General features: G+C 40.1%; 1 protein-coding gene and 1 long non-coding RNA gene across 2 annotated transcripts in view; one reads left to right on the plus strand and one right to left on the minus strand.

Moving 5' to 3' along the window:
• Positions 1 to 211: 211 nt before the first annotated feature.
• The window catches only part of LOC308610569, a 29,652-nt gene continuing 3,577 nt past the window's right edge, over positions 212 to 26,286 (plus strand). The window contains exons 1-2 of the long non-coding RNA XR_014014584.1: positions 212 to 758; positions 14,017 to 14,100. This is a non-coding gene — a long non-coding RNA (uncharacterized lncRNA). The remainder of the gene's footprint in view (positions 759 to 14,016; positions 14,101 to 26,286) is intronic.
• Positions 16,811 to 26,137, minus strand: LOC308610568 (spermatogenesis-associated protein 31A6-like; the record flags this gene model as incomplete). Its single annotated transcript, XM_081259655.1, has 5 exons — positions 25,468 to 26,137; positions 24,468 to 24,525; positions 24,065 to 24,125; positions 21,860 to 23,836; positions 16,811 to 16,877 (listed from the first exon to the last, which is right to left on the minus strand). The coding sequence occupies exons 1-5, from the start codon at positions 25,648 to 25,650 to the stop codon at positions 16,811 to 16,813; spliced, it is 2,346 nt and encodes a 781-aa protein (XP_081115781.1). The 5' UTR covers positions 25,651 to 26,137.

Below are 26,286 nucleotides of genomic sequence, written 5' to 3' on the forward strand. Positions count from 1 at the left end.
TTCTTTTCTACTTTCTCAGGTTAGATTTATCACTTCATAAATTTTCTTTATCTTATCCAAAATGAATCTACATTTTTTTTTCTTATAAGTATAAAGAAAAAGATTTTTTTGGGGGAAATTTTTAATGTCTCACTACAATTCAAGTACCATAGATGTCTCTTTCTATTATTTGTATATCCTGAAAATATACCAGCATTATTGTCTAACACAAAGGAAGTTGGTACTATAAATTATAAGAGACAGGAGCTATGTTTTCACAGCTCTGTTTCTTGAGCACCCAGCCCAATGGTATTGTGGAGATGGAATAACAATCACCATGAGCACAGGTCACTGCTGACATAGGGACTTGCTTTCTCTCTAAACCATTTGACTTTGTTGGTGCCCAGGGCAGGATGCTCCAAAGTATGCCTCAGTGGAATATTACTTTGAATTAAAGTTACTGAAGAAATGACTGATGCAAGAGAGACACACTGACCTTCCTATCTGTCTCCATGAAAGCAGGAAATTAATATCTCATGTGAATGGTGCCCTCCCTGTACCAGGAGGTAGAAAGACATCATTAGCACCAGAGATAGGGAATGCAGGGTCAAGAAGACTGTATAAACCTTGTTACTTCTTTAACTCAAGAAGGTTGGCAGGGACATTTCTTCCTCCTCAACAGCTGACAAGACAACCAGAAGGCTGGCTAAACCCTGCTTCCCACCACAAGACTGCTGCAGCTGAGAGATCCTAGGACACATGACAAAGGCCAGCAGAAGGTAAAATTTCTTATCTCCTCAACTTCCCAGGCCTTTAAGGTCTGGTGGGAGGGAAAGTGCTTAAGAGTCTCCTTTTCTCTATCTCTAAATTTAGATTAGCAGAAGAAAATACTTATGGAGCAAGATCCTTGTGACATAGAAAATCTGGTATTTGGAAATGAGTAATCTCATCTCAGTTTTTCTTAATCCTTTCCTCCCAGAGACAGTCACTGTTTTTCTTTGTCTCTGTCTCCTGAGTCATGTTTCATAAGAAGAAAGAACCATAGGGCAGAAGACAGGCATAGGCCCTATAAGCCTGCTGTTTGAGACAGCCTCACAGACTGGTGAGTTAACAGTTCTCTCCAGTCCAGTGCCTATTAAGACAAACTTTGCTGTCAGTCCTCTGTATAAAAACTGGATGAGATTTTTCCTTCTGTATTTTTCTATGTCCTGAGAGTTTGGCTTTTTGTCCAGTGAGAATATTATCTCTGGTCTCCACCATCTGGATGGTGTATTTACTGGGGTGCATCTGGTAACCCATTGAATTGACTGGGGTTCTGAGACACAAAGTCATAAACAGCACACTCTAGTCTTGTTGTGCCAGCTGTCAGAGGAGTTTGTCCTAAGGGGACCCAGTCCATAAGGGGCCTTTGTTGTTTCAACCTTCATTGCCTTGTTAGTGTTGGAAAAGTCCCATTCCAGTAGCATATGCCTGATGTCACAGATTAGTAGGTTTGGGATCAGAGGTGCCTCAAATTCCCAGGAGAGACCAGGGACACAGTTTGCATTATACCACCCTTACTGCCTGTGCAATGAAGGCCTTTGCTTTCTTAGATTATCCTTGGAAATGAATTTTCACATTATAGGGGCTATATCATCTGTGCCCTCTCCATCTGAAAGTCTGCTTATTTTATCCATGGTAAGGATTTATTCTAAGCCTGAAAGGTTACCTCTGGGTCGTTCCATAAAAAGGCTTACTGATTTGAGTCACTATTTGAAATTAATGTAAGGTCTTACTCCTCAATGGCCAGATGATGGATCCTTTAAATTTGCTGTATTTAAATGATTGCCTTTTTGAGAGCTCTCATCATAAACAGCTGTCATATTGATATTTATGGAAGGATCAAATTGAAAGGAAAAATAATGTATAACAGCTAGCCTTAGGGAATCGTTATTAAGATGAAATAACAGAAATTAGACTTAAAGATCCAACATGAATTCCTCTTTTTAAGAAAAATTTTAAAAATTGCCCCATCTCCTCAGCAATTCCTTAGGCCCTCCTACAAATAATTAGGAAAAGATCAGTTGGAAGCCAATATTCAAGAGCTAATAGAAACAATTATCTTTGTCTTCCAAATCTCTACAAAACCAGAAATGCAACTTAGGAACGAGTCAAGGCCCATTTATCTTCACCAACCCTGAAACCTCTTCCTCTCAAATTCTTGTAGATATTATAAAAGTTGAGGATAATTGGAACAAAATTGTCCTGTACTTAAGAAGAAAAAGTATTTTAAATAATAATTACCCTGAGACTTATGATAATAGAAAAATACACTCCAAAACTCATAGAAGAAAATTTACATTTTTTTCCTCTGTCGCTTAAAGTTATAAATCTTACCATGTCTTTGAAATGTAAACACAGCCACATTGCTTGAGACTGAGCCCAGATTAGCTCAATTGTTAGAACCTGAAACTAAAATTTAAAGAAAAAAAGAAAGAGGTTTTTTTTTTAAACAAAAACCCTCTCTTGCTCAAACTCTAAATGACAGTCTCCTTAAAATTGTTTATCAAGGGCAAGTACACTTAAAGGGCAAGAAGACTTAAAAGTCTTCTCCATAAATAATAAAAGACTGTAGCTATCTGAGTGAGTAAACTTAATTTATTCCAACAAGCAATATAAAAATTCTCAAAAATATAACAAAAACAAATACAAATATTTTTCAAATTCACATGATCTAGGATAATTTTTGGTAAGTAAAATCTAGTTCAGGTTTAGGTTTAATTAATATAGACATATCTTAAGAGTTATCAGCATTAAGTATAATAGCTTTATTCTATGTAGTTTTACTAAAAGTCAAATAAGCTCATGTTATCTCTTTTACAAAATTTCTCAGAAAAAAGTAATAATAATAATAATTTAAGATGATGGCTAACACTATTTTAACATCTTATGAAATTGTCATGAGTAATCTGAGTGATTGTTAAGAACAAATTAATTAAATAGACATAAGATAAGAATTCTTTTAGGTAAACTTTTTTTAGCAATAATTGTTTTTGCTATGTCAACTTAAATAGTTTTCTAAATGTCTTTGATAAATTGTACCCTTAGAGTTTTGCTAAGTTAAATTAAATGAATTGAATGTCTAGATCATTTCCAACTAAGACAAAATACTGAAATATTAATTGCTGAACGAGTCTAAGTTTACCTACTTTTGACCTCTTATTACACACTAAATATGTTTGGTTCTATTAGTAAACATGTCTTGTGCTTCATTAAAAGCTTGTACTATGAAGTAGAATATGTTTCTAGAAATTATGAAATGTATTTATAAGTTTGCCAAGCCACAAAATACTTACACAGTTAATAATTTTAACTTTATCTTTACAAAAAAATTAAAGCTTCAAAGGATTAAGAATTGTAAATAATATATGTGGTTCAAGCTGCTAGGAATTATAAGGAAATTAGAATGTGTTTTGGGGTAAGAAAAAGTGTAAGGTATGGAGATGTTTTTGTTAATGTAAAAACTTTGTTAAGTGATTTTTGTCCTAAAGCCGGTTACTTCTAAATGGGAAAGAGAACAAGGGACAAACCAAAATGGACATAGAAAGTTGTAAGAGGTTTGTTAAAAAGGAATCTTTAGAAAGGAATTTTATGTGTAGTCAGGTCTAAGATTGGAATGAATTTAATAAAGTGATTGATTGAGTTTTAATATCCAATGTAAGCTGGTAGAAAATTAAAATTTGTTTTTTCTCTCTTTTTGCAAAATTTTCTTAATTATTAGTCTGCTCTTAATGAGAAATTGTAAACAAAGACTTTTTTTTTACATTTAATGTAATCTGTCTAGCAAAACAAATATTGTTCATTTTGTCTTTATGAGTCTTTGATAATTTTGAAGAAAAACTGAGTGCTTTCAATATTAAAAGAGCTAAGTCTTTGTACAACTATTTAACTATCTGTATTTACATGTGAATCTTTGTCACTTTGATTAAATTGATAACTAAATATTAATTCACAGTGACATATGATCGTATTTGACAAAGTGTTTTAAAACATTTTTATTTTTGAAAAAGTAGATTTTCCCCCAAACCAAATTCTAAATGAAATCTTATTGACCTGGAAATAACGTTCAGGTTTTCCAGAGGCCCCCTGGAACACCTTAAAAGATTTGTTTTGGGCTTCCCTGGTGGCGCAGTGGTTGAGAGTCCGCCTGCCGATGCAGGGGACACGGGTTCGTGCCCCTGTCCCGGAGGATCCCACATGCCGCGTAGCGGCTGGGCCCGCGAGCCATGGCCGCGGAGCCTGTGTGTCCGGAGCCTGTGCTCCGCAACGGGAGAGGCCACAGCAGTGAGAGGCCCGTGTACAGCAAAAAAAAAAAAAAAAAAAAAAAAAAAAAAGATTTGTTTTATCTTATTAGAAAAGAGAGCTATGAAACTCATTAGGCTTATTTGGTATGTTACTTACATGGGAAGCATTGCTAAATAAATGATCATAAACTCTAGGTTATATCATAAGGGTGAATGTTATTAATATAAATGTTCTAGAAAGTATATGAAATTCCTAAAATTGGATATGTCCTAGTATAATGTTATCAGTCATAATTCTAGTTATTATCTTAAATGTTTTGTGTCACAGATAAATTTTCTTGTCAATTCCATTAGAATGAATCAAATTTTTAGTAATGGATATTTGTCTTTTATTACTTAGACGATGGTTTCACTCAGATGCTTTTACAAAAGCTTCCTGAAAATGTGTTTCATGTTCAGAGAAATTCTTGGAAAAGGATCTAACAAGTATTCTAGAGCACAAGTTTCTGATGAATTTCAAATCATTACACTGAACTGAGTAAGAATTTACAAAACCCTAACGGAGAAATTGATGGTTTCATAAAACTTCTAACAAAAGATCAAACAAAACAAGAATTAATTACATGGGACTAAGTAAACTGAAGAAGATGGTTATAATGTTTTATGATTTTAAAAATAAATTTATTTATTTTATTTATCTTTGGTTGCGTTGGGTCTTTGTTGCTGTGTGTGGGCTTTCTCTAGTTGTGGCGAACGGCAGCTACTCTTCGTTGTGGTGCGTGGCCTTCTCATGTTGTGGAGCGTGGGCTCTACGTGCATGGGCTTCAGTAGTTGTGGCTCGTGGACTTCAGTAGTTGTGGCTCATGGGCTCTAGAACACAGGCTCAGTAGTTGTGGCGTGTGGGCTTAGTTGCTCTGGGGCTTGTGGGATCTTCCTGGACCATGGCTCGAACCCATGTCCCCTGCACTGGCAGGCAGATTCTTAACCACTGTGCCACCAGGAAAGCCCCATTTTATGATTTCTTTTTCGTAGTACACGGGCCTCTCACTGTTGTGGCCTCTCCTGTTGCGGAGCATAGGCTCTGGACGAGCAGGCTCAGCGGCCATGGCTCACGGGCCCAGCCACTCAGCGGCATGTGGGATCTTCCCGGACCAGGGCACGAACCCGTGTCCCCTGCACCAGCAGGCAGACTCTCAACCACTGCACCACCAGGGAAGCCCTATGATTTTTAAATTTGAAACATTGCTGCTTCTTTTTTTTAAGTTTTGTTTCTCCAAATTTAGGAAAATTTGTTTTTCTCTTTTTTTTTTTTTTTTTTTTTGCGGTATGTGGGCCTCTCACTGTTGTGGCCTCTCCTGTTGCGGAGCACAGGCTCCGGACACGCAGGCTCAGCAGCCATGGCTCACAGGCCTAGCCACTCCGCGGCATGTGGGATCTTCCCGGACCGGGGCACGAACCCGTGTCCCCTTCATCAGCAGGTGGACTCTCCACCAGTGCGCCACAAGGGAAGCCCTGTTTTTCTCTCGGAAGCTTAGAGCAATTTGGTAAATTATACCCTTGTAAGCAAAATTGAATCATTTGTCTTTTTCTCCCTACCCGATTCCTCCAGAATTCAGAGGCTTTCAGTGAACATTCTTATTTTCTTGGCAATATAGTTATTTGCATAATTTCAATAAGAATCTGTTCTCCTTATAATAGCACATAATTGCAAACATTGATTATATTACTAAAGTTTTGCCTAGAATGTCATATTTGAGAGAGATATACATAAACTTAGATTTGACCAAACAGCTTTAAGAAACTAAGGTTGACTTCATGGAGCCAATAAAGCCCCTTGGGAAAATAGTGTGGTACCTTGCTTACAGAGTTCCCAGCAGCCTTACTAGCTGAGTAAGGAAGGTCACTTCCTGGCAAATGCAAGAACCTCAGAATATTTGGGGGACATTGAGGAGAAAAATTCCCCCAAATCTATGGATGTCAAATGATTGGCTTGGCTTCTTAGCCTCAAGGGACTATTAAAAGTTTAATCTGGAGATTCCTTATAAAAAGTTCCAGCAAAGCAGATTTAAAAGAGCCTATATGGGAGATTTCCCTCTAACCCTGGAGATATTCTGCATAGACAGTGGTTGACCAGAGGTAAAGCCTGAAGTCCTTCATGAATTTCAATCAAAATTGGACTTTAAGAAGCCAGAACTCCTCACAGTGACATTCAGGAGAGAGGGTAGAGACAAAGATGGCAGAGTAGAAGGACGTGAGCTCACCTCCTCTCATGAAACCACCCAAATCACAACTAACTGCTGAACAACCATCAACAAAAAAGACTTGAACATACAAAAAAGACATTCTACATCCAAAGACAAAGAAGAAGCTACAACTAGATGGTAGGAGGGGTGCTTTCGTGATATAATCAAATCTCATACCTACTGGGTGGGCGACCCAGAAAGTGGAAAATAATCATCATATCACAGAGGTTCTCCCACAGGAGTGAGAGTTCTGAGACCCACGTGAGGCTCCTCAGCCTGGGGACATGGCAATGAGAGGAGGAGATCCCAGAGCATTTGATCTTGAAGGCCAGTGGGACTTGAGGGCAGGAGCTCCACAGGATTGGGGGAAACAGAGACTCCACTTTCGGAGGGTGCACACAAGGTTTCATGTGTACTGGGACCCAGGGCAAAGCAGTAACTCTGTAAAAGCCTGGGTCAGACCTACCTGAGGGTCTTGGAGGGTCTCCTGGGGAGGAAGAAGTTGGCTGTGGCTCACTGTGGGGGCAAGGACACTGGTGGCAGAGGACCCAGGGAATATTTTTTGTTGTGAGCTCTCCTGGAGGTCACCATTTGGGCACTGAGACCCGGCCCCACCCAATAGCCTGCAGTCTCCAGTTCTGGGATGCCTCAGGGCAAACAACCAACAGGGTGGGAACACAGACCCTCCCATGAGCAGACAGGCTGCCTAAAGTTATTCTGATCCCACAGCCGCCTCTAAACACCACTTGACACAGCCCTGCCCACAAGAGGGAGAAGACCCAGCTCCACCCACCAGTGGGCAGGCACCAGTCCCTACCACCAGGAAGACTTCACAAGCTCCTGAACCAACCTCACCCATCAGGGGGCAGGCACCAGAAGTGAGAGGAGCCATGATCCTGCAGCCTGAGGAAAGGAGGCTACAAACACGGAAGGCAGAGAAATGTGTTCCAGATGAAGGAACATCATCAAACTCCAGAAGAACAACTAAGTGGAGTGGAGATAGGCAATCTTCCAGAAAAAGAATTCAGAGTAATGATAGTAAAGATGATACAAGTAACTGGAAAAAGAATGGAGGCACAGACCAAGAACATAGATGAAATTTTTAACAAAGAGCTAGAAGTTTTAAAAAACAGAGATAAACAATAACTGAAATGAAAAATAGCCTACAAGTAATCAACAGCAGAATAAATGAGGCAGAAGAATAAATAAGTGAGCTGGTAGACAGATTGGTGAAAATCACTGCTTTGGAACTGAATAAAGAAAAAAAATGAAAACAAATGAGGACAGTCTAAGAGACCTCTGGGACAACATTAAATGTGCCAACATTCACATTATAGGGGTCCCAGAAGGAGAAGAGAGAGACAGAGGGGCTGAAAAAATATTTGAAGAGATAATAGCCATAAACTTCCCTAACATGGAAAAGGAACAGTCACTCAAGTCCAGGAAGCACCGAGAGTCAAATACAGGACAAACCCAAAGAGGAACATGCCAACACACATGAATCAAATTGACAAAAATTAAAGACAAAGAAAACATTAAAAGCAACAAGAGAGAAACAACAAATAACATACAAGGAAACCCCAGTAAGGTTATCAGCTGATTTTTTCAGCAGAAACTCTGCAGGCCAGAAGGGAGTGGCCCACTATATTTACAGTGATGAAAGGCAAAAACCTACGACCAAAAATACTCTACCCAGCAAGGCTCTTATTCAGACCTGACAGAGAAATCAAAAGCTTTATAGACAAACAAAAGCTAAGAGAATTCAGCACCATCAAACCAGCTTTACAACAAATGCTAAAGGAACTTCTCTAGATGAAAAAGAAAATGCCACAACTAGAAAAAAAGAAAATTATGAATGGGAAAGCTCACCATTAAAGGCAAACATACAGTAAAGGTAGGAAATCATCTACTCACAAATATGATATCAAAACAAGCAATCATGAGAAGAGGAGAGTACAAATGCAGGATATTGGAAATGCATTTGAAATTAAGAGACCAGCAACTTAAAACAACTTTATATATACTCTGCTATATCAAAACCTCATGGGAAATGCAAACCAGATATCTACAATAGATACACAAAGAAAAAGCAACCCAAATGCAACACTAAAGATGGTCATCAAACCACAAGGGAAGAGAACAAAAGAGGAAGGGAAGAAAAAAGAGCTACAAAAACAAACCCAAAACAATGAACAAAATGACAATAAGAACATACATATTGATAATTACATTAAAAGTAAATAGACTAAATGCTCCAACCAAAAGACATAGACTGGCTGAATAGATACAAAAGCAAGAACCATATATATGCTGCCTACTAGAAACTCACTTTAGATCTAGACACCCACACAGACTGAAAGTGGGAGGGTAAAAGAAAGGTATTCCATACAAATGGAAATCAAAGGAAAGCCAGAGTAGCAATAGTCATATCAGACAAAATAGACTCTAAAATAAAGACTGTAACAAGGACCAAGAAGGACACTGCATAATGATCAAGGAATCAATCCAAGAAGAAGATACAACAATTGTAAATATATATTCACCCAACACAGGAACGCCTCAATATATAAGGCTAATGCTAATAGCCATAAAAGGAGAAATTGACAGTAACACAATAGTATTGGGGGATGTTAACACCCCACTTTCATCAATGGACGGATCATCCAGACAGAAAATCAATATGAAAACACAGGCCTTGAATGACACATTAGACCAGAAGGACTTAATTGATATTTATAGAGCATTCCATCTGAAAGCAGCAGAATACACATTCTTCTCAAGTGCACACGAAACATTCTCCAGGATAGATCACACACTGGGCCACAAAGTGAGCCTTGGTAAATTTAAGAAAATTGAAATCATATGAAGCACCTATTCCAAACACAATGCTATGAGATTAGAAATCAACTACAAGAAAAAAACTGTAAAAAACACAAATACATGGAGGCTAAACAATATGCTATAAGCAACCAATGTATCACTGAAGAAATCAAAGCAAAAATTAAAAATATACCTACAAATGAAAACAAAAACACGAAGATCCAAAACCTATGGGATGCAGCAGAAGCATTTCTAAAAGGGAAGTTTATAGTGATAAAATCTTACCTCAGGAAACAAGAAAAATCTCAAATAAACAACCTAACCTTATAAGTAAAGCAACTAGAGAAAGGAGAACAAACAAAACCCAAATTTAGTAGAAGGAAAGAAATCATATAGATCAGAGCAGAAATAAATGAGAGACAAAGAAAACAGTAGGAAAGATCAATGAAACTAGTAGCTGGTTCTTTGAAAAGATAAAATTGATAAACCATTAGCCAGCATCATCAAGAAAAAAATGGGGAGAGCTCAAATCAATAAAATTAGAAATAAAAAAGAAGTTACAATGGACACCACAGAAATACAAAAGCTCATAAGAGACTACTACAAGAAACTATATGCCTGTAAAATGCACAACCTAGAAGAAATGGACAAATTCTTAGAAAGGTACAAGCTTCGAAGACTGAAGCAGGAAGAAATAGAAAATATGAACAGACAAATCACAAGTACTGAAATTGAAACTGTGATTAAGAAACTCCAACAGGGCATCCCTGGTGGCGCAGTTGTTAAGAAACCACCTGCCAAGGCAGGGGACATGGGTTTGAACCCTGGTCCAGGAAGATCCCACATGTCACAGAGCAACTAAGCCCATGGGTCACAACTACTAAGCCTGCTCTCTAGAGCCCACGAACCACAGCTGCTGAGCCTGCATGCCACAACTACTGAAGCTCACGTGCCTAGATCCCATGCTCTGCAACAAGAGAAGCCACCGCAATGAGAAGCCCATGCACCGCAATGAAGAGTAGCCCCCGCTTGCCACAACTAAAAAAAGAAAGCCTACATACAGCAACAAACACCCAATGCAGCCAAAAATAAAATAAATAAATAAATTTATTTTTAAAAATTTATTTAAAAAAAAGAAACTCCCAACAAACAGAAGTCCAAGATCAGATGGCTTCCCAGGTGAATTCTCTCAAACATTTAGAGAACACTAAACACCTGTTCTTCTGAAACTATTCCATAAAATTTCAGAAGAAGAAATATTCCCAAACTCATCCTATGAGGCCATAATCACCCTGATACCAAAACCAAACAAAGGTACTGCAAAAAAAGAAAAAGAAGTCAATATCACTGATGAACATAGACTCAAAAATCATTTACAAAATACTAGCAAAGTGAATCCAACAACACATTAAAAGGATCAGACACCATGATCAAGTGGGATTCATCCCAAGGATGCAAGGATTTTTCAATATCCACATATCAATCAGTGTGATACACCACATCAATGAATTCAGTAAAGTCACAGAATACAAAATTAATACACAGAAATCTCTTTCATTCCTATACACTAAAAACAAAAGATCAGAAAGAGAAATTATGGAAGGAATCCCATTTACCATCACATCAAAAAGAAAAAAATACCTATGAATAAATCTACCTAAGGAGACAAAAGACCTGTACTCTGAAAACTCTAAGATGCTGATGAAAGAAATCGAAAGTGACACAAACAGATGGAGAGATATACCATGTGCTTGGATTGGAAGAATCAATACTGTCAAAATGACTATACTACTTAAGGCAATCTACAGATTCAATGCAATCCCTGTTAAATTACCAGTGGAATTTTTTTTTTAGACTTTTTTCATGTGGACCATTTTTAAAGTCTTTATTGAATTTGTTACAATATTGCTTCTGTTTTATGCTTTGATTTTTGGTTTTTGTTTTTTGTTTTTTTTTGTTTTTTTTTTTGGTTGCATGGCATGTGGGATCCCAACTCCCTGACCAGGGATCGAAGCCGCATCCTCCTCATTGGAAGGTGAAGTCCCAAACACCGGACCGCCAGGGAAGCCCCCACCAATGGCATTTTTCACAGAACTAGAACAGAAAAATTTAAAATTTGTATAGAAACACAAACCCCCAAATAGCCAAAGCATACTATGAAAGCAAAATGGAGCTGGAGGAATCAGGCTCACTGTCTTCAGACTATATTACAAAGCTACAGTAATCAGTATGGTACTTGCACAAAAACAGAAATATAGATCAATGGAACAGAATAGAGAGCCCAGAAATAAACCCACACAACTATGGTCAATTAATCTATGACAAAGGAGGCAAGAATATACAATGTAGAAAAGACAGTCTCTTCAATAAGTGGTGCTGGGAAAACTGGACAGCTACATGTAAAAAAAATGAAATTAGAACAATTTTCTAACACCACAGACAAAAATAAACTCAAAATGCATTAAAGACCTAAATGTAAGATGGGATATTATAAAACTCTTAGAGGAAAATCCAAGCAGAACACTCTTTCACAGCAGCAATATCTTTTTGGATCCACCTCCTAGAGGAAAGAAAACAAAAACTAAAATAAACAAATGGGACCTAATAAAACTTAAAAGCTTTTGCCCAGCAAAGGAAACCATAAACAAAACAAAAAGACAACCTACAGAATGGGAGAAAATATTTGCAAATGATGGGACTGACAATGGAATAATCTCCAAAGTATACAAATAGCTTATGCAGCTCAATATCAAAAAAGCAAACAACCCAATCAAAAAATGGACAGAAGATCTAAACAGACATTTCTCCAAAGAAGACATACTGATGGGCAAAAAGCACATGAAAATCTGCTCAACATCGCTAATTATTAGAGAAATGCAAATCAAAACTACAATGAGGTATCACCTCACACCAGTCAGAGTAACCATCATCAAAAAGTCTACAAACTGTAGACTACAAAAATGTTGGAGAGGGTGTGGAGAAAAGGAGTCCTCCTACACTGTTGGTGGGAATGTAAATTGATTCAACCACTATGGAGAATATTATGGGATTCCTTAAAAAACTAAAAATAGAACTACCATATGATCCAGCAATCCTACTCTTAGGCATGTATCTGGAGAAAATTATACTTCCAAAAGATACATGCACCCCAGTGTTCAGTGCAGCACTATTCACAATAACCAGGATATGAAAGCAATTTAAATGTCCACTGACAGATGAATGGATAAAGAAGATGTGGAACATATATACAATGGAATATTACTCAGCCATAAAAATGAATGAAATCATGCCATTTGCAGTAACATGAATTGATGTAGAGATTATCATACTAAGTGAAGTAATTCAGAGAAAGACAAATATCATATGATATCACTTATCTGTGGAATCTAAACAAATGATACAATTGAACTTAATTACAAAAGAGAAACAGACTCACAGACTTAAAAAACAAACTTATGGTTACTAAAGGGAAAAGGTATGGGGAGGGATAAATTAGGAGTTTGGATTCACATATACACACTACTATATATAAAATAGATAATCCACAAGACCCTACTGTATAGCAAAGAGAACTCTACTCAATATTCTGTAATAACCTATATGGCAAAAGAATCTGAAAAAGAATGGATATATGTATATGTATAACTGAATCATTTTGCTGTACACCTGAAACTAATTCAACATTGTAAATCAACTATACTTCAATATAAAATAAAAATTAAATTTAAAAAAGAGATTAAAAAAAGAAGTGTCTTCCAATGCAAGGATCAGATCAAAGAACATGAATGGAATATTCCTACTGGGACGATTAGGAGGATAACACATCCTTGGTAGGTGCAGAGCCTGTTCACTTATCCTCTGACTTTCCTTGCCTTTCTCCACTACATCCAATTAAGCAGATAAAAACTTCGAGAAAGCTGCCTCTTCCTTCACCAGTGCCAAGAAGGACAAACTCAAAGAGCCATTTGTCTGTCTGTCTTCCTCTGATGTTGCTTCTTCACGTTTGAGCTATTGGGAGGAGAGAGAGGCAATAAATTCTCTTAATAAAAGCAAAAAATAAAAATAAAAAACAAGCCTATATGGTCAGTCACAATCCTTGCTATACTTATATAAATAAGACCAAGTTTATTGAATCTAGACTTATTTTGCAAACAAATTTGTCTTAATTTGGCTATCTTTGATAGAAATGAGGGTGATTTTAGAGGGAAAAATTATCTTTCAATAGAAACCAAAATACGTATTGTGGATATTAGATTCTAGTGCTATTAATTTTCCTTGAAGTTTTGTTAATTACCTGAAAACTGAACTGTATCCTGAATTTTTCTAGTTTCCTCCACTACCTGACTACAACTCTCCAAACTAGTGTTTCCAAATTTTCTCCCACCCTTTTGACTTGGAATCATTGCAACTAAAACTGCCTTTTTTTCTGAAGTCCTGCAAACTGAAGGTAGTTACCGTTAATATAAACTTCAGAGAAATCTCCACAGCAGCTCATGTTTAGACAATCTTCTTCGTTCCTGTTGCTATATGGACCACTCAGAAAGTTTACCTGAACATCTGATGGACATTCAAACTACAAAAGATGCTTTAACCCTGACATTTAGAGATCTTCTCAACTGTCTACCCTCAGAACTCAAAAACTGATCCGAAATTTGCCTCAATTATTAACCATTGTTTTTTTGTCTCCATAGCAATGCCTCTTATTAAATACCTGATTGCTTGTACAGTAAGCTTAACTTCTACTTGGAAATACTGCTTTGGAAGAGAAAATTAAGGTAAAATGATCATATGGATGGACTCTAATCCAATATGACTTGTATCTTTATAAGGGGGGAATTTTAGAACACAGACTGAGGGGCAACCATGTGAGGACACAGCGAGAAGGTAGCCATCAAAGGAGAGACCTCAAGGAAACTAAACTTGATACTTTGATCTTGGACTTCTAGCCTCTAGAACTATGAGAAAATATATTTTTGTTGTTTAAGCCACCTAGTAGCCAGTGTGGTATTTTGTTATGGCAGCCCTAGCAAACAAATACAATCACTATTAGGGGAAAAAAATCATGTGCTTTGTTATTCCAGTAGAATGATTTTAACACTGATTACTTCTTACCTTGAGATTATAAAAGACAGGGATAAACATTACTGTAGAGTATATATGAGTTGTGTCCTATGAAACAAAGCTAGTTAACAAACACCTCTCAGCTGTAGATGATGCCATGTGTTCATCTGATCAGCAAGAGGACATGAGTGGAAGGGAGAACCTTTTCTGCTTCAGACAAGCAACTTCCTGGGTTACCCTGAGTATGACAAAGAGGGCCATTGCTTGGGGACCAGGTCTCCAAGCAGTCACAACAGGCCTCAGGAACCCACAAGAAAATTGTGAAGGAAGAATATTACTAGCCAGGCCCATATGTATCTTTTCCTCCCATCACTGCTCTTCTGTGAAAAATTCTTCCAAATACATATTTTTGTCCCAAAATATCATGTTGGACGCTCGCTACTAGGAGCAAAATTTTCTAGCATCTCTGTTGGATGAATTTTCACACTTGCAAAATCACTCAGAAAAGAGTTCATCCTCCCAACACCTCCCCTGCACCAGTGTCCCCCTAAACAGCATCTGACCACAATATGAAGGAACTTACCTCCCAGGTAAACAGATGCTTGAATGTGATTTAATTATCTCTGCATCCTCTCCCTGGTCTCCCTGTGAAATCTAGTCACCTCTTTGCATTAAAGCATTTCTGTGAGAAGCCCTGTAAGGTGCTGGATATTCTCAATTCTGTCCTGCTGGTTTCTCTGAAGTGCCTAGAAGCTGTCCTCTCCACACACAAACTATTCTGACAAACTTCATTTGAATGAGTTGGATTTTAATTCTCAATTTGCTTCTGTTCCTAAGCTCTTAAGGCTTTTTTTTTTTTAACAATTCAGAAAAAAACATTAAAAAAAAGACAAGGTTGGGCTTCCCTGGTGGGACAGTGGTTGAGAGTCCGCCTGCCGATGCAGGGGACACGGGTTCGTGCCGCGGTCCGGGAAGATCCCACGTGCCGCAGAGTGGCTGGGCCCATGAGCCATGGCCGCTGAGCCTGTGCGTCCGGAGCCTGTGCTCCGCAACGGGAGAGGCCACAACAGTGAGAGGCCCACGTACCGCAAAAAAAAAAAAAAAAAAGGCAAGGCTACTCGCAGATCTAACATGCTAAGCTTTAACTTAGTACGTTCTTAAGACTGATGTTTTCCAAGGAACAAACTTTCATGTTTCCTGTGCAATAATAAAGGTTTGTTATAAAAGTTAAGTACGAAAAGTGAAAAAAAATAAAAATAGTGGTATCTTCACAGTTGAGTTCTTAACATATTTTCTGATATATGTAAAAAGAGAAAAATTGGCAAAATGAGTACCAACATTTTTAAAAATAATAATTAAGCCTAAATCCCTAGATTTACCAATTTTATAAAATAAGAAAATAACATTTTATAAAATACAATTTTATGAAATATGATTTTATAAAATTTGTTTAGGTAAGTAACAAATGATTTGCCCAAAAAACAGATTTAGCAGGTGGAGTCCAGGGGGCACATTCTACAAAATAAGTTTATTGACACTGTAAAGGGTTACTAGCATAAAATTGTGGTGGGAATAAAAAGGGCAGTGACCTTCCTCCTGAAGTTTAGGAGTGATCCCTGATTTGAGAGATATCTGAGTTGAAGTGGTCATTGGAAACAAATGGTAGAGAGAAATCACAGAGAGCAGACTGTATCAATTCCAGCTTCTGGACTCAGAGAAGGAAGGAAGAGCTTCAGATTTCACTGCAGAGAATGAGGCTGAGAAACTTTAAAATCAGATGCTGTTTCCCAGATCCAGGGGGCCAGCTAATGCACAAAAATGCTTAAAGCCACATAGGTATGTCACCTTTATTTCCTAGAGAAGATGTTAGCATTTTCTAAATCCTCATCTACCATGCCTGGCATGCATTATTTTATAGCTTTCTGGAAGTTTCATCAGCACCACTTGTATATTTGTAGTACGATGTGTCTGTGGAGAGTACAGAATGCAGGTCCGGGGTGGGGGCAACGGACTCTTCTAGCTACCACAGTGAGTGGTGCCCCTGCAAACCTGAGTAAGGAAGACAACTTGCCTTTGGGTGGGTAGTGTTACAATCTGCATGTCTAGGGGCACAAATGTAAAGACCAACCCTGTTCTGGGAATGATTATAATTCTGACTGACCTCAAAGGGGTAATTATGAAACCCCTGGATCATCAGGATCTGGATGTTCCCTACTTTTTCCATGGTGTGATCATGACAGAAAGTGTGGCTGTAGATATCTGGGAACATTTCCAGAAATGTCCTCCTGTAGGAGTTAATTATAAAGTAAATGTGTATAAAACAGAAAATAATATTGAAACCTATCAAGGGGAGTAGATCTTAAGGGTTAATATTGTAGATGGACTACTTTGGAAAAACTCTTTTTCCCTCGGAGTATTAAAAAGTCATCGCATAATTGCCATCTCCACATTTTGTTCTAGAGTGCCTGGTTTATTGATACCAGTGTGAGACCTGTTTTAAATAAAAATCTATTTGTAAAAATCCAGATCTGTAATATGTTCTAAATATCATTAGAGTGTCTTTTAACTATAGATTAAAAATCACTTCATTTTCAACAAAATATTTTGATGTAAACATCAAATGTTTTGAAAACAAAGGGGATCTGTTTTTGTTGTTTTCTCTTTTATCTAATTTTTGTATCCATTTTGTCTGGGCATATTAAATGGTAAAAATATTTATAAGATTTTCAGTAGGTGAATCTTCTTAAAAAGAAAATACTGAAGGCCACAGAGTCTGGGAATATTAATATCTTTTTAATAGATTGATCCCCTTTGATTTCTTATTCTGGAGTAAAAGTACAAGTTTTTCCATGAAAATTAGACACACAAATCATCTGACACAATGTATGGCAGATGGAAAATGATTGATGGGAATTTTGCTTTAATGCACATTGCTCATTGTGATTTTGCCCAGCTTAATGAACTGTGAATTAATAATGAGGAGCAACACATTCAACGTATTATAGTAATAAAGTGCTTTTATGGACATTTTTCATGTTTCCAGACTTTCTTGGCCACCCTGAACAATTTTAACTCAAAGGATTAAAAAATAATCGCTTATTTAACTGTGTTAAAATAGTCAACTTTGAAAAGGATATTTTCCTGTGTGAACTTTTTCCTAATTGATTCCATTTGGTTCGGATCAGTAAAGTTACCTGAGTAAGCTGCACTATTAAAACAAAGTGATCTGATAGAGTATTAGATGACATACGTGACCACAGCCCATTGTTTTCTGATTCAACGACGTAAGGGAGTAAAGTGAAAAATTAATACTTATACATTTGTTAATTAGGAGAATAGAAAAACTAAATTTCTTGTAGAAATAAGCCCAGAGTCCTCGTGTCAGCCCTGCTCCTCTTAAAAGACCGCGACGCTGTAATACCAATGGATAATCTGGGAGACAACCAGCTGTCATTAAAATAGATTTTACCAAGGCAAGGACAATAGGTTGCTTATTAGCAGTGAGAAATCAGTAGTCTTTTAGAAGTGTACCCTTTGGAAAGTGTGAGATATATAATAAATGAAAGCCTTTCATTATTCATTGTTATAAGCCAAATGTAGATTAAATGTAGACTACCTTCAATTCAGATATTCAGGTATCCTTCCCTCAGTAATTTTATGAGGTAACATGTATAATGTCAAGCATAGGCTAAGTCATATATTTTATAATCCTTCAAAAATTTTTAAAGCAATGTGTTAACCCTATAATGAATATAAAATGGATCCTAACTGCATGTCTTAGAAAATGTGCATTTCATAGAATTATTTAAGAATGAAGCCTTAATAGCCCATCTTTTTAAGTATGTTAGCTGAACGTTATGATTGTGTAATATCATTTTAGGGCATTACCACATTTTAAGAAATAAAATAATATTCAGAAGCATAATTTTGCCAGAATGTAAAATTTAAAACCAGAAATTTGACTTGTGAAAAATCCTCACATGATTATTGGCCTGTTAAAAAATAAAGCAAACCCCACAAACCTGATGCAAGCTATTATGTGCAAAATAATGTGCTAGTTACACAGCCCTCTGGGAAGTGAATGTGAGTCCGGATGCTTCTTTCTTGGTTTATTTCATTCCTAGAGTACCTTTGTTGCAGGTTTTTCTTATGTTTCCAAAGGAAACAAGTAAGCCATCTCAAGTTTAAGTTTTGTCCTCAATAAAGTAAAAAATGTGCCAGATACCATTTGACTGGATGATAACTAAAACTGGACAAATATTTTCCCTCACTGGAGACTGACAGTGTTCTAGTTGTGCTTAAAATTTGTGATTCTCCTAAAAAAAAAGGGTACAAATGAAAACTTATGGTTACCAGGAGATAAGGGGGGAAGGATAAATTGGGAGATTGGGATTGACATATACACACTACTATATATAAAATAGATAATAATAACTTACTGTATAGCACAGGGAACTCTACTCAATACTCTGTAATGGCCTATATGGGAAAAGAATCTTTAAAAAAAGTGGACATATGTATATGTATAACTGGCTCACTTTGCTGTACACCTGAAACTAACACAAATTTGTAAATCAACTATACTCCAATAAAAATTTTTAAAAATAAAAAATAGAGTACTACATGCATTTCTAAGAAATAAACATTATTTTCTTCATTCTTCTAAAATAAATAAAAATAAAAAAATGTAATTTGTGATTTTCAAGCTAATGAACACCTAACAATGAAATTTGCAAATCTACATTTGGAATGTATAATTCTTTTGTTCAGAGGCAGTGACATTACAAAAGAACAAAACTTCTCAAACATTTCCCCATTTAGAGTAATGCTGACAGTGAGTGTCTGGTGGATCTCAGAGGGGCACAACTGATGATATATTTATCATGTTGCCAGTTTGCTAAGTGGTTTCCTATTCACTAAGAAAGACTTGTCAATGGATACTGAAGAATAGATGTGAGGTCTCTGTGAGGTCTTTGTGCCAAGTCTCTGTGTGTTGTCTCTGGGTGAGATCTCTGTGTGAAGTCTCTGTATGAGGTCCCTTTGGAAGGTATCTCTGGGAAATCTGTTAAATCTGTGCTAGGTTTCTGTCTGAGGGTCTGTGAAGCAACATGAGGTCCCTGTGTGAGGTCTCAGTATGTGATCTCTGAGAAAGGTGTTTGCGTGAGAAGTCTCTCTTGAGAGGTGTGTCTGTGAAGTCTTTGTGTATTGTCTCTGGGTCTCTCCATTTCTTTTTTTCTTTTGGTCTCTCAATTTCTTGTCTTACTGTACCTTATGGAAGATGGAGCAGCAAGAGAAGGGCAAAGGGACTTGCTTCTTTCTGTTTTCTTGCTGTTCCATCAGCATCACCTGTCTGTGGCACTCTCCCAGCAGGAGCCGAGAGGTCCAAGTCCAGCTTCCCCATATTCCCAGAACTCACTTCTGGGTGCCCCTGAGAGGACCCAGCAGCAGCCAGGCTCAGGTCCCAGCCCTGTCAACTCTTTCCTCTGGGTACCGACCTCTCCCACAAGTCCTGGCTCCACTCTCACTGCTGTGCCCATTCTGGAGGCTGCCTTGGGAATTGGGGCCCAGAGGTAGGGCCTGGCTCCAGGGAGAAACCAGGGGTGTGAGCAGTCCTGTGCTCACTCTGCCCCCTCCACCCCAGGTCACAGCATTTCCACGTGTTGAGGGGCCTGACAGGGATGGGGGATGGGGTCCATTTCTGTTGTCATCTGGATCAGGGGCATCAGCTGGAACAGAAATCTCCACACTGAGAAAGACACCACCTGGAGCTGTGTCCACCATGCGCCCTGCACATGGCAGAAAGCACCAAATCACTCTAGAGAAATTCTTCCTCATCTCCCTGCTTTTCCATATGGATGGGGGTCAGGAGACAAGAAAAGCTGTGCCAGAAGCAGATCAGTGGAACACTCCTGGATTGCACCCGGCCCCATCCACTTTGCACAGGTCACCTCCACACCACCACAAATCCTGTCTGATTGCTTCTTCACCTGCCAGGCTCTGGGGTGATCAAGGACTGGGAGACAGGCAAGGCTTACTACACAATCACAAGCCAGTCCCCACCTCTCCCCTGGAGCAGTCCTTGGGCCATGTGTTTATGTGAAGGTCACCAGACTAGGAGTCACATCCCAAGTTCCCTAGTCCTGGCTTTTACACCTATTGTTAAGTTATCCTTTCTAAAAGTCAAGAGGAGATGATGTGTAAGCTTATTAAATATAGTATTAAGAGATTAACCTTCCCTGATTTGCTTTACTTCTATAAGTTTGACTTTCTGTTTTGACCTAAAGGTGGTTTCTCTAGGTCTGTGATCTTAGAGTTGGAATAGGGTAGAGACCCTGGGGTGGGGCCATGATGAGCTACTGGACCCTTAACTTTTCCTCCCCTTTAGGCCTTTAGATGGTGGTTGTATGTCAGGGGGCTGCTCTTTCAGAACTGCACATTTATGGGAATCTGGTACCACTTTGCCTCCTTCCTTGGATCCAGTGATTTTTCTACACCTACATCCCACCCTAAATTCACAGTGTTTGACCATCAGGTAGTTACTACCCACAGTCACACCCCTATTCCATTCATCCAAAACTCCTTCTCTGGGGTTAACATAGAGTGGAAGGTAGGTGACCCATGAACATAGCCATTCATTTATATGGGACTGGACTCAACACAGCCCTCAGCAGCCTCCCTGATACTCCCCTCACCTACACACACACAGCTGGAAATGCCATCCTTGCTGCTGCTCTAAAGTATAGGAAAAACAGAGGTGGGGGAGGGTGATGCTGTACATTTTATTATGGCTAAGCTAAAAGGGGTTCATAGGGCATATCTCAATCCCAGCCTTCATCAGAGAGAGAAGGAACTCTTAAGAGCAGATGTTGTATATTCCCTACCAAGAGATCCAGGGGCAAGCTTTCTCCTGTTTCTGAACTCAGAGCCCATACTCTATTCCCCCCAAACTTCCATCCACTTGGCTCTGACACTTCCTGGAGACTGAATTGGAATCTCCAGCCCTATCGTGTAAACCTATCCACTACAGTTGCATAAAGTTCAAAGTAGCATAGAAGAAGGAGAAAGATTGGTTGAACCAGATCCTTGGGTGTGGGTTTCATAGGTTTTTCCCGTCTCATTGTTAGAGTAATTTTGGTTTGTGTAATGACAGTATTATAAGGTGCAATGAAGGGACACGAGACAAGGAGCAAGCTTGTGATGCTACTGTCCACCTCCCTCCATGCCCATCCCTTCTAGAAGACAAAGTGCACAGCACAGACAGCAGCCATTACACTATGCTTTTATTAGGAAAAAAAAAATATATATATATACATGTATTGGGGAACACTAAATATCTTGGATGTGCTAATGAGAAAATCATTTTCTCTATATGGACTGAATTTTTACTTGGAGACATGTTTTCCTACTAAAGGGAAGACTAAAGAAGGATTTTACTGTCGACCAGGCAAGACACCTCCCCAAAGATGACAATGCCTTGGACAGTGTTGATGGCGGGCTGGGGCACCTGGAATCCTTGGCCCATACTGGCAGGTACTAACTAGAAACAAACCCTTCTTGGGGGGCAAGGATGGGAGGCACCTTAGGCCCAGCTGCTCATCTTCGAACCTTACACTTTTCAAACTATGTTGGTGTCTGACTTTCCTTTCCCTCATAGAACAACTCTGGCCCTTGGAGGTGGCTTTATGACTACAGGCTGTATAACCCATCATTCTCCCTTGCTCTGGGTAGGAGGTAAGCCTATGGTAGCAGAAACACCCACATACTGGGACTTGGAATTCCAGTTTGTGTTCATTTAACTTTGTGGCATGAAGTCCATGGTGAATTGCTCTTTTTTCTTCTAGGATCTGTCCAACAGCTGCCATGCGTGCCTGACCCTCAGCAGTCTCACTCTTCAAGATTGATCTGCTTTTGACTGATCCGTGACTCCGGGCAGTGGCTGATATGGGCTTTTTTTTTTGCAGAGCATCTCGACCATTGACTTTTTTCTTGGGGAAAATCCACTTTAAAAATAGCCTCATCCTTTTTCTGAAGAGGCTTTCTGGAGGGCTATGTTTCTTCTCTGGCATGCGCTGGAGACATCTGCTCCCAATAGAGTCCGTTATTCCCCTGACCTGGGCAGGGTGGCGCATACTTCCAGCTTGAGAGGTCCCTAATTCTTTAAACCTTTCTTCATGCTCTCCTGGTTTATGCCCCCTACAGTCCTCTCTTTTGTAAGTAGGGGCAATCATCTTGCTCTGGCTCTTCCATGAGTCTTGGAGTTTTGAAGTTTTGGGCTCCTGCTGCCCTAGGTTGCTCCTTTGGGCTTCCATAAGGCCACTTGGCTCCTGGGAAGCTAACCTGTCTCTGGTGGGGACTCTCTGGGGATGGCACTGAGGCACCTGAGAAGCCAAGTTGTCTGCAGCAGGGAACCTGTGTTTGGGAAAGTCCTGAAGCTGGTTGTCTGACTGTACCTTTACTTTGGAGTTAAACTCACTAGCAACCTCCATGTTAAGGCATGGCTCACCTGGATGTTGGAAAACAGACATTCTAGGTAGTAGGAAACTTTTACTGGCCCCTGGCACCTCTAAACTCCTCATATGTACATTTGTGGTTTGGGATTTTGTCAACACTTTGGTTTCCAAGATAACACGAGACTGTGGTTGAAGAGCAGGAGACTCCTTGGCCTCCACAGCCTCCCTGGCCTCTTCACCTCTCAAAGACTGGGATCCTAAGTTCACCTCCATCACTGTTACCCTATGGCAGGGGTCTCCTGAGGCCTGACCACCACTCTCCTCTCTTGGCTCATTCCTGACCATTGCTGAACTTGGACCTGGCTCTAGGCTGTCCCTCTTGACCCATTCCACAGTCTCACTCTTCCAGGTTCTGCCCACAAGGCTGAGTGTGAGGGACTGAGAAGGTGGCCTGCCCTCCTGTCCAGTCAGAGAAGCCTTTGAGGGCCCATGGCAGTCACCAGATGGAATCGCTCCCAGGGCACTCTGGATTTCCTTACACACAGTTGAGGGGACAAGGAGAGGCCTCTTCAGGGTAGGAACTGACTCTTCTGTTCTCACCTTCTCTCCTGAATGAGCCTGAGGAGGTTTCTCCAGGAACTCAGCAAACTGGACTGTTGAGTGGGACCCAGACACACAGGTAGCTGCAGGGGAAGAGGCAAACTGCAGAACGGTGGAGGGTTGGAACTTTTTCAACTTAAAGACATTTATGGCCTTGAGGACCTTGAGGGGTAGGGTCCACCTGTGCTTTACCCCAAACCGTATAATATGTGCTTCCAGCACCTCTCGAGTGTCTGGATCAAGGAAGGAAACCCTACAGGAGGTGTTCATGCAGGGTTCCCGACCCTTCAAGCAGTGTCTTCCACAGGCTCCAGCAGGCACTGCTTTGCACGCCTCACCAGGAGGGTCTTGACATGAGAGCTGATGAAAGTTGTCCTTGCCAGGAAGCCTCCCCAGGCAGCTGTAGGAGAGCAGATGGGGCCAGGATGGCTGGACAGGACAGGCAGGGGTGGGCACCTGCAGCCCAAGAACCCTCCTCTGCCCCCACACTGACTTCATAAAGCTCCTGCTCTCCCTCACTCTAGGGCCTTAGCCACGCCCTCCCATGGCTCCCCCTCCCAGGGCTGGGGTCACATTATAGGCTCTGGGAGGAAGGACGACCCAGGAGAGAAGGGGAAAGATTCTTTACCTTTGCAGAAGTGAAACCAGGTTGTGAGTCCCCTCCAGTTCTTCCAGGCAATCTCTGCAAGCTGGAAATCAGGAGACTGGGTCATGGTGGTGAAGGCAGAGGCCTAAGAGTCTTTCAGGAGGCTGAGTGCAATGGCCCTTTAAGGGAAATCTTTGGAGGATTAGACTCTGGAGCCCAAGTATCAGTGTCCAAGGCCACATGTCCCTGACAGTGATGGTAAGTCTCACTTGAAAAGGGTTTGTCCTTTGCAAAGTGCTTCCACGTTAATTAGGCTCAGGCTCTGTTTCCTGAGGAATAAGCTCTGCCACTGGCATCCTCAGAGACCGTGAAGCTGGGCCCTCAGGGTTAGGAGAGATGGAAGCTAACTCTCGGGGGCGCGCAGGGCTGAATGGCAAAGGCTTACCTTTCAAAGATCCACTTTTCTTCCTACTCCTGCTCCTCCCCTTCAGCTCTACTTGATGCTGAGAGAGAAGAAAAAATGAGGGGCGAACACCCAACTCTCACTGTCCTCTATCTAGGCAAGCTGTGTTCATGAACAACATGACTTTCTACATTTAACTAAAACTCTGTGGGTTTTCTTCCCCTTTTACTTATTTTTAAAGTGGATAACAATATTTTCAGTTTTTCTTCTTTGAAGCGTGCAAAGGTTTTTTTTTTTTTTTGCGGTACGCGGGCCTCTCACTGCTGTGGCCTCTCCCGTTGCGGAGCACAGGCTCCGGACGCATAGGCCCAACGGCCATGGCTCACAGACCCAGCCGCTCCGTGGCACGTGGGATCTTCCCGGACCGGGGCACGAACCCGCGTCCCCTGCATTGGCAGGGGGACTCTCAACCACTGCACCACCAGGGAAGCCCAAGAAGGATTTTTTAAGTTTTAATCACCATAGATTTCTTCTGTCACTGTTCCTCTGATCAAGAAACACACACATTCTCAGACCTAAATGTCCACGTGAGCTTTGTCAGATAGGATTCTGCTTCCCAAGGCCAGACCTCCACTCCAGCCTCTTCTCTCAGGCTCTCAGGGGCTCAGCCCCAACACAGAGGAAGGTCTCACTTGTGACACCCGCTGTGGGTAGGTGGCTGGTGAACCAGGGCTCAGGGGTCAGCCTTCCTGCAGAGATTGAACTCTTAGTAATCCAGTCCTTGACCATTATTAGTCACTGCATTTGGGACTTGCCCTGGAGCCCTCTACCATACCTGAACTCCTGGTCTACGATCTTAGGCTAGAAATCCTCATGCCCACTCTAACCCCTCTCTGGCCTGGCTTTTCCCTAGAAGGATGATGTTCTATACTTTTCTGAGAGTTCCCATCTCAGGAGTCTCTCTAGGTGGTTTAGAAAAGTGGAAACAAGAATAAGAAAAAAAGAGATAATCTCTGCTGGGATTAAGCCAAAGGTTTCTTACCTTCCTGATGTTTCTATGTTTCCTAGGTGGTGCTAAGAATGGATTACTCTGGAAGCAGGGGAGTAACATTAGGAAGAGCACCAGTCCACACAGGAACCCAAGGATGATATTAATCACCCAGGAAGTTGGGCTGCATCTCAGCCAGATAGCAACAATGTTTTTCGAAGAAAAGAGATTCTCCATCTTCTGAATTGCATTGCTGCCCTCAGGCAACAGAGCACTGGGAGTTCACTTGATGGCAGAACCCCAGGCCTGCATCACAGAGCTGTGGCCTTGTCACAAAGGGCTCCTGAGTGTGGGGGAGGGGCAATAAGAGAAACAGGCTGAATCACTGCCCCGCCTTCCCATCCAGACCCACAGACACCTGCACCCTCCTGGGGCTTCCAGATCCCTCCTTCCAACTACTCTCATCCTGTCAGAGAGACCTTAGCCAATTTTCTGTTCATTGCATCTGGAACCTGGTTCCTTCATCCATTAGAGACCTTTACTTGAGGCCCACCAATTTGATAACTCTTGAACATCTTAAGCTGACCCTGGAAGACTGGCTGTTTCACAGACATTTTTACTCAGGATTTCCTTTGTCCTCAGCTCCAACTTTCCCACATCATGTTTGTGTCTTGTGTAAACCCAGGGATAGAACTTGAATTTCTTTTACACTTATTTAGTTTTGTGAATTGTGAATAGTGTATGTTTTGCCTCATTTTCTATCAGAGGGAACTACACACAAAAATTAAAATAATTTATTTTTCAAAATTCATAAGTATGAAAGAATGATAAATAGTTATGTAATAGGGAAGAACAAATCTGACTCCACATTAG

Source organism: Mesoplodon bidens (assembly GCF_964165515.1).
Source record: "Mesoplodon bidens genome assembly, contig: HAP1_SCAFFOLD_1122, whole genome shotgun sequence".
NCBI lineage: Eukaryota > Metazoa > Chordata > Mammalia > Artiodactyla > Ziphiidae > Mesoplodon > Mesoplodon bidens.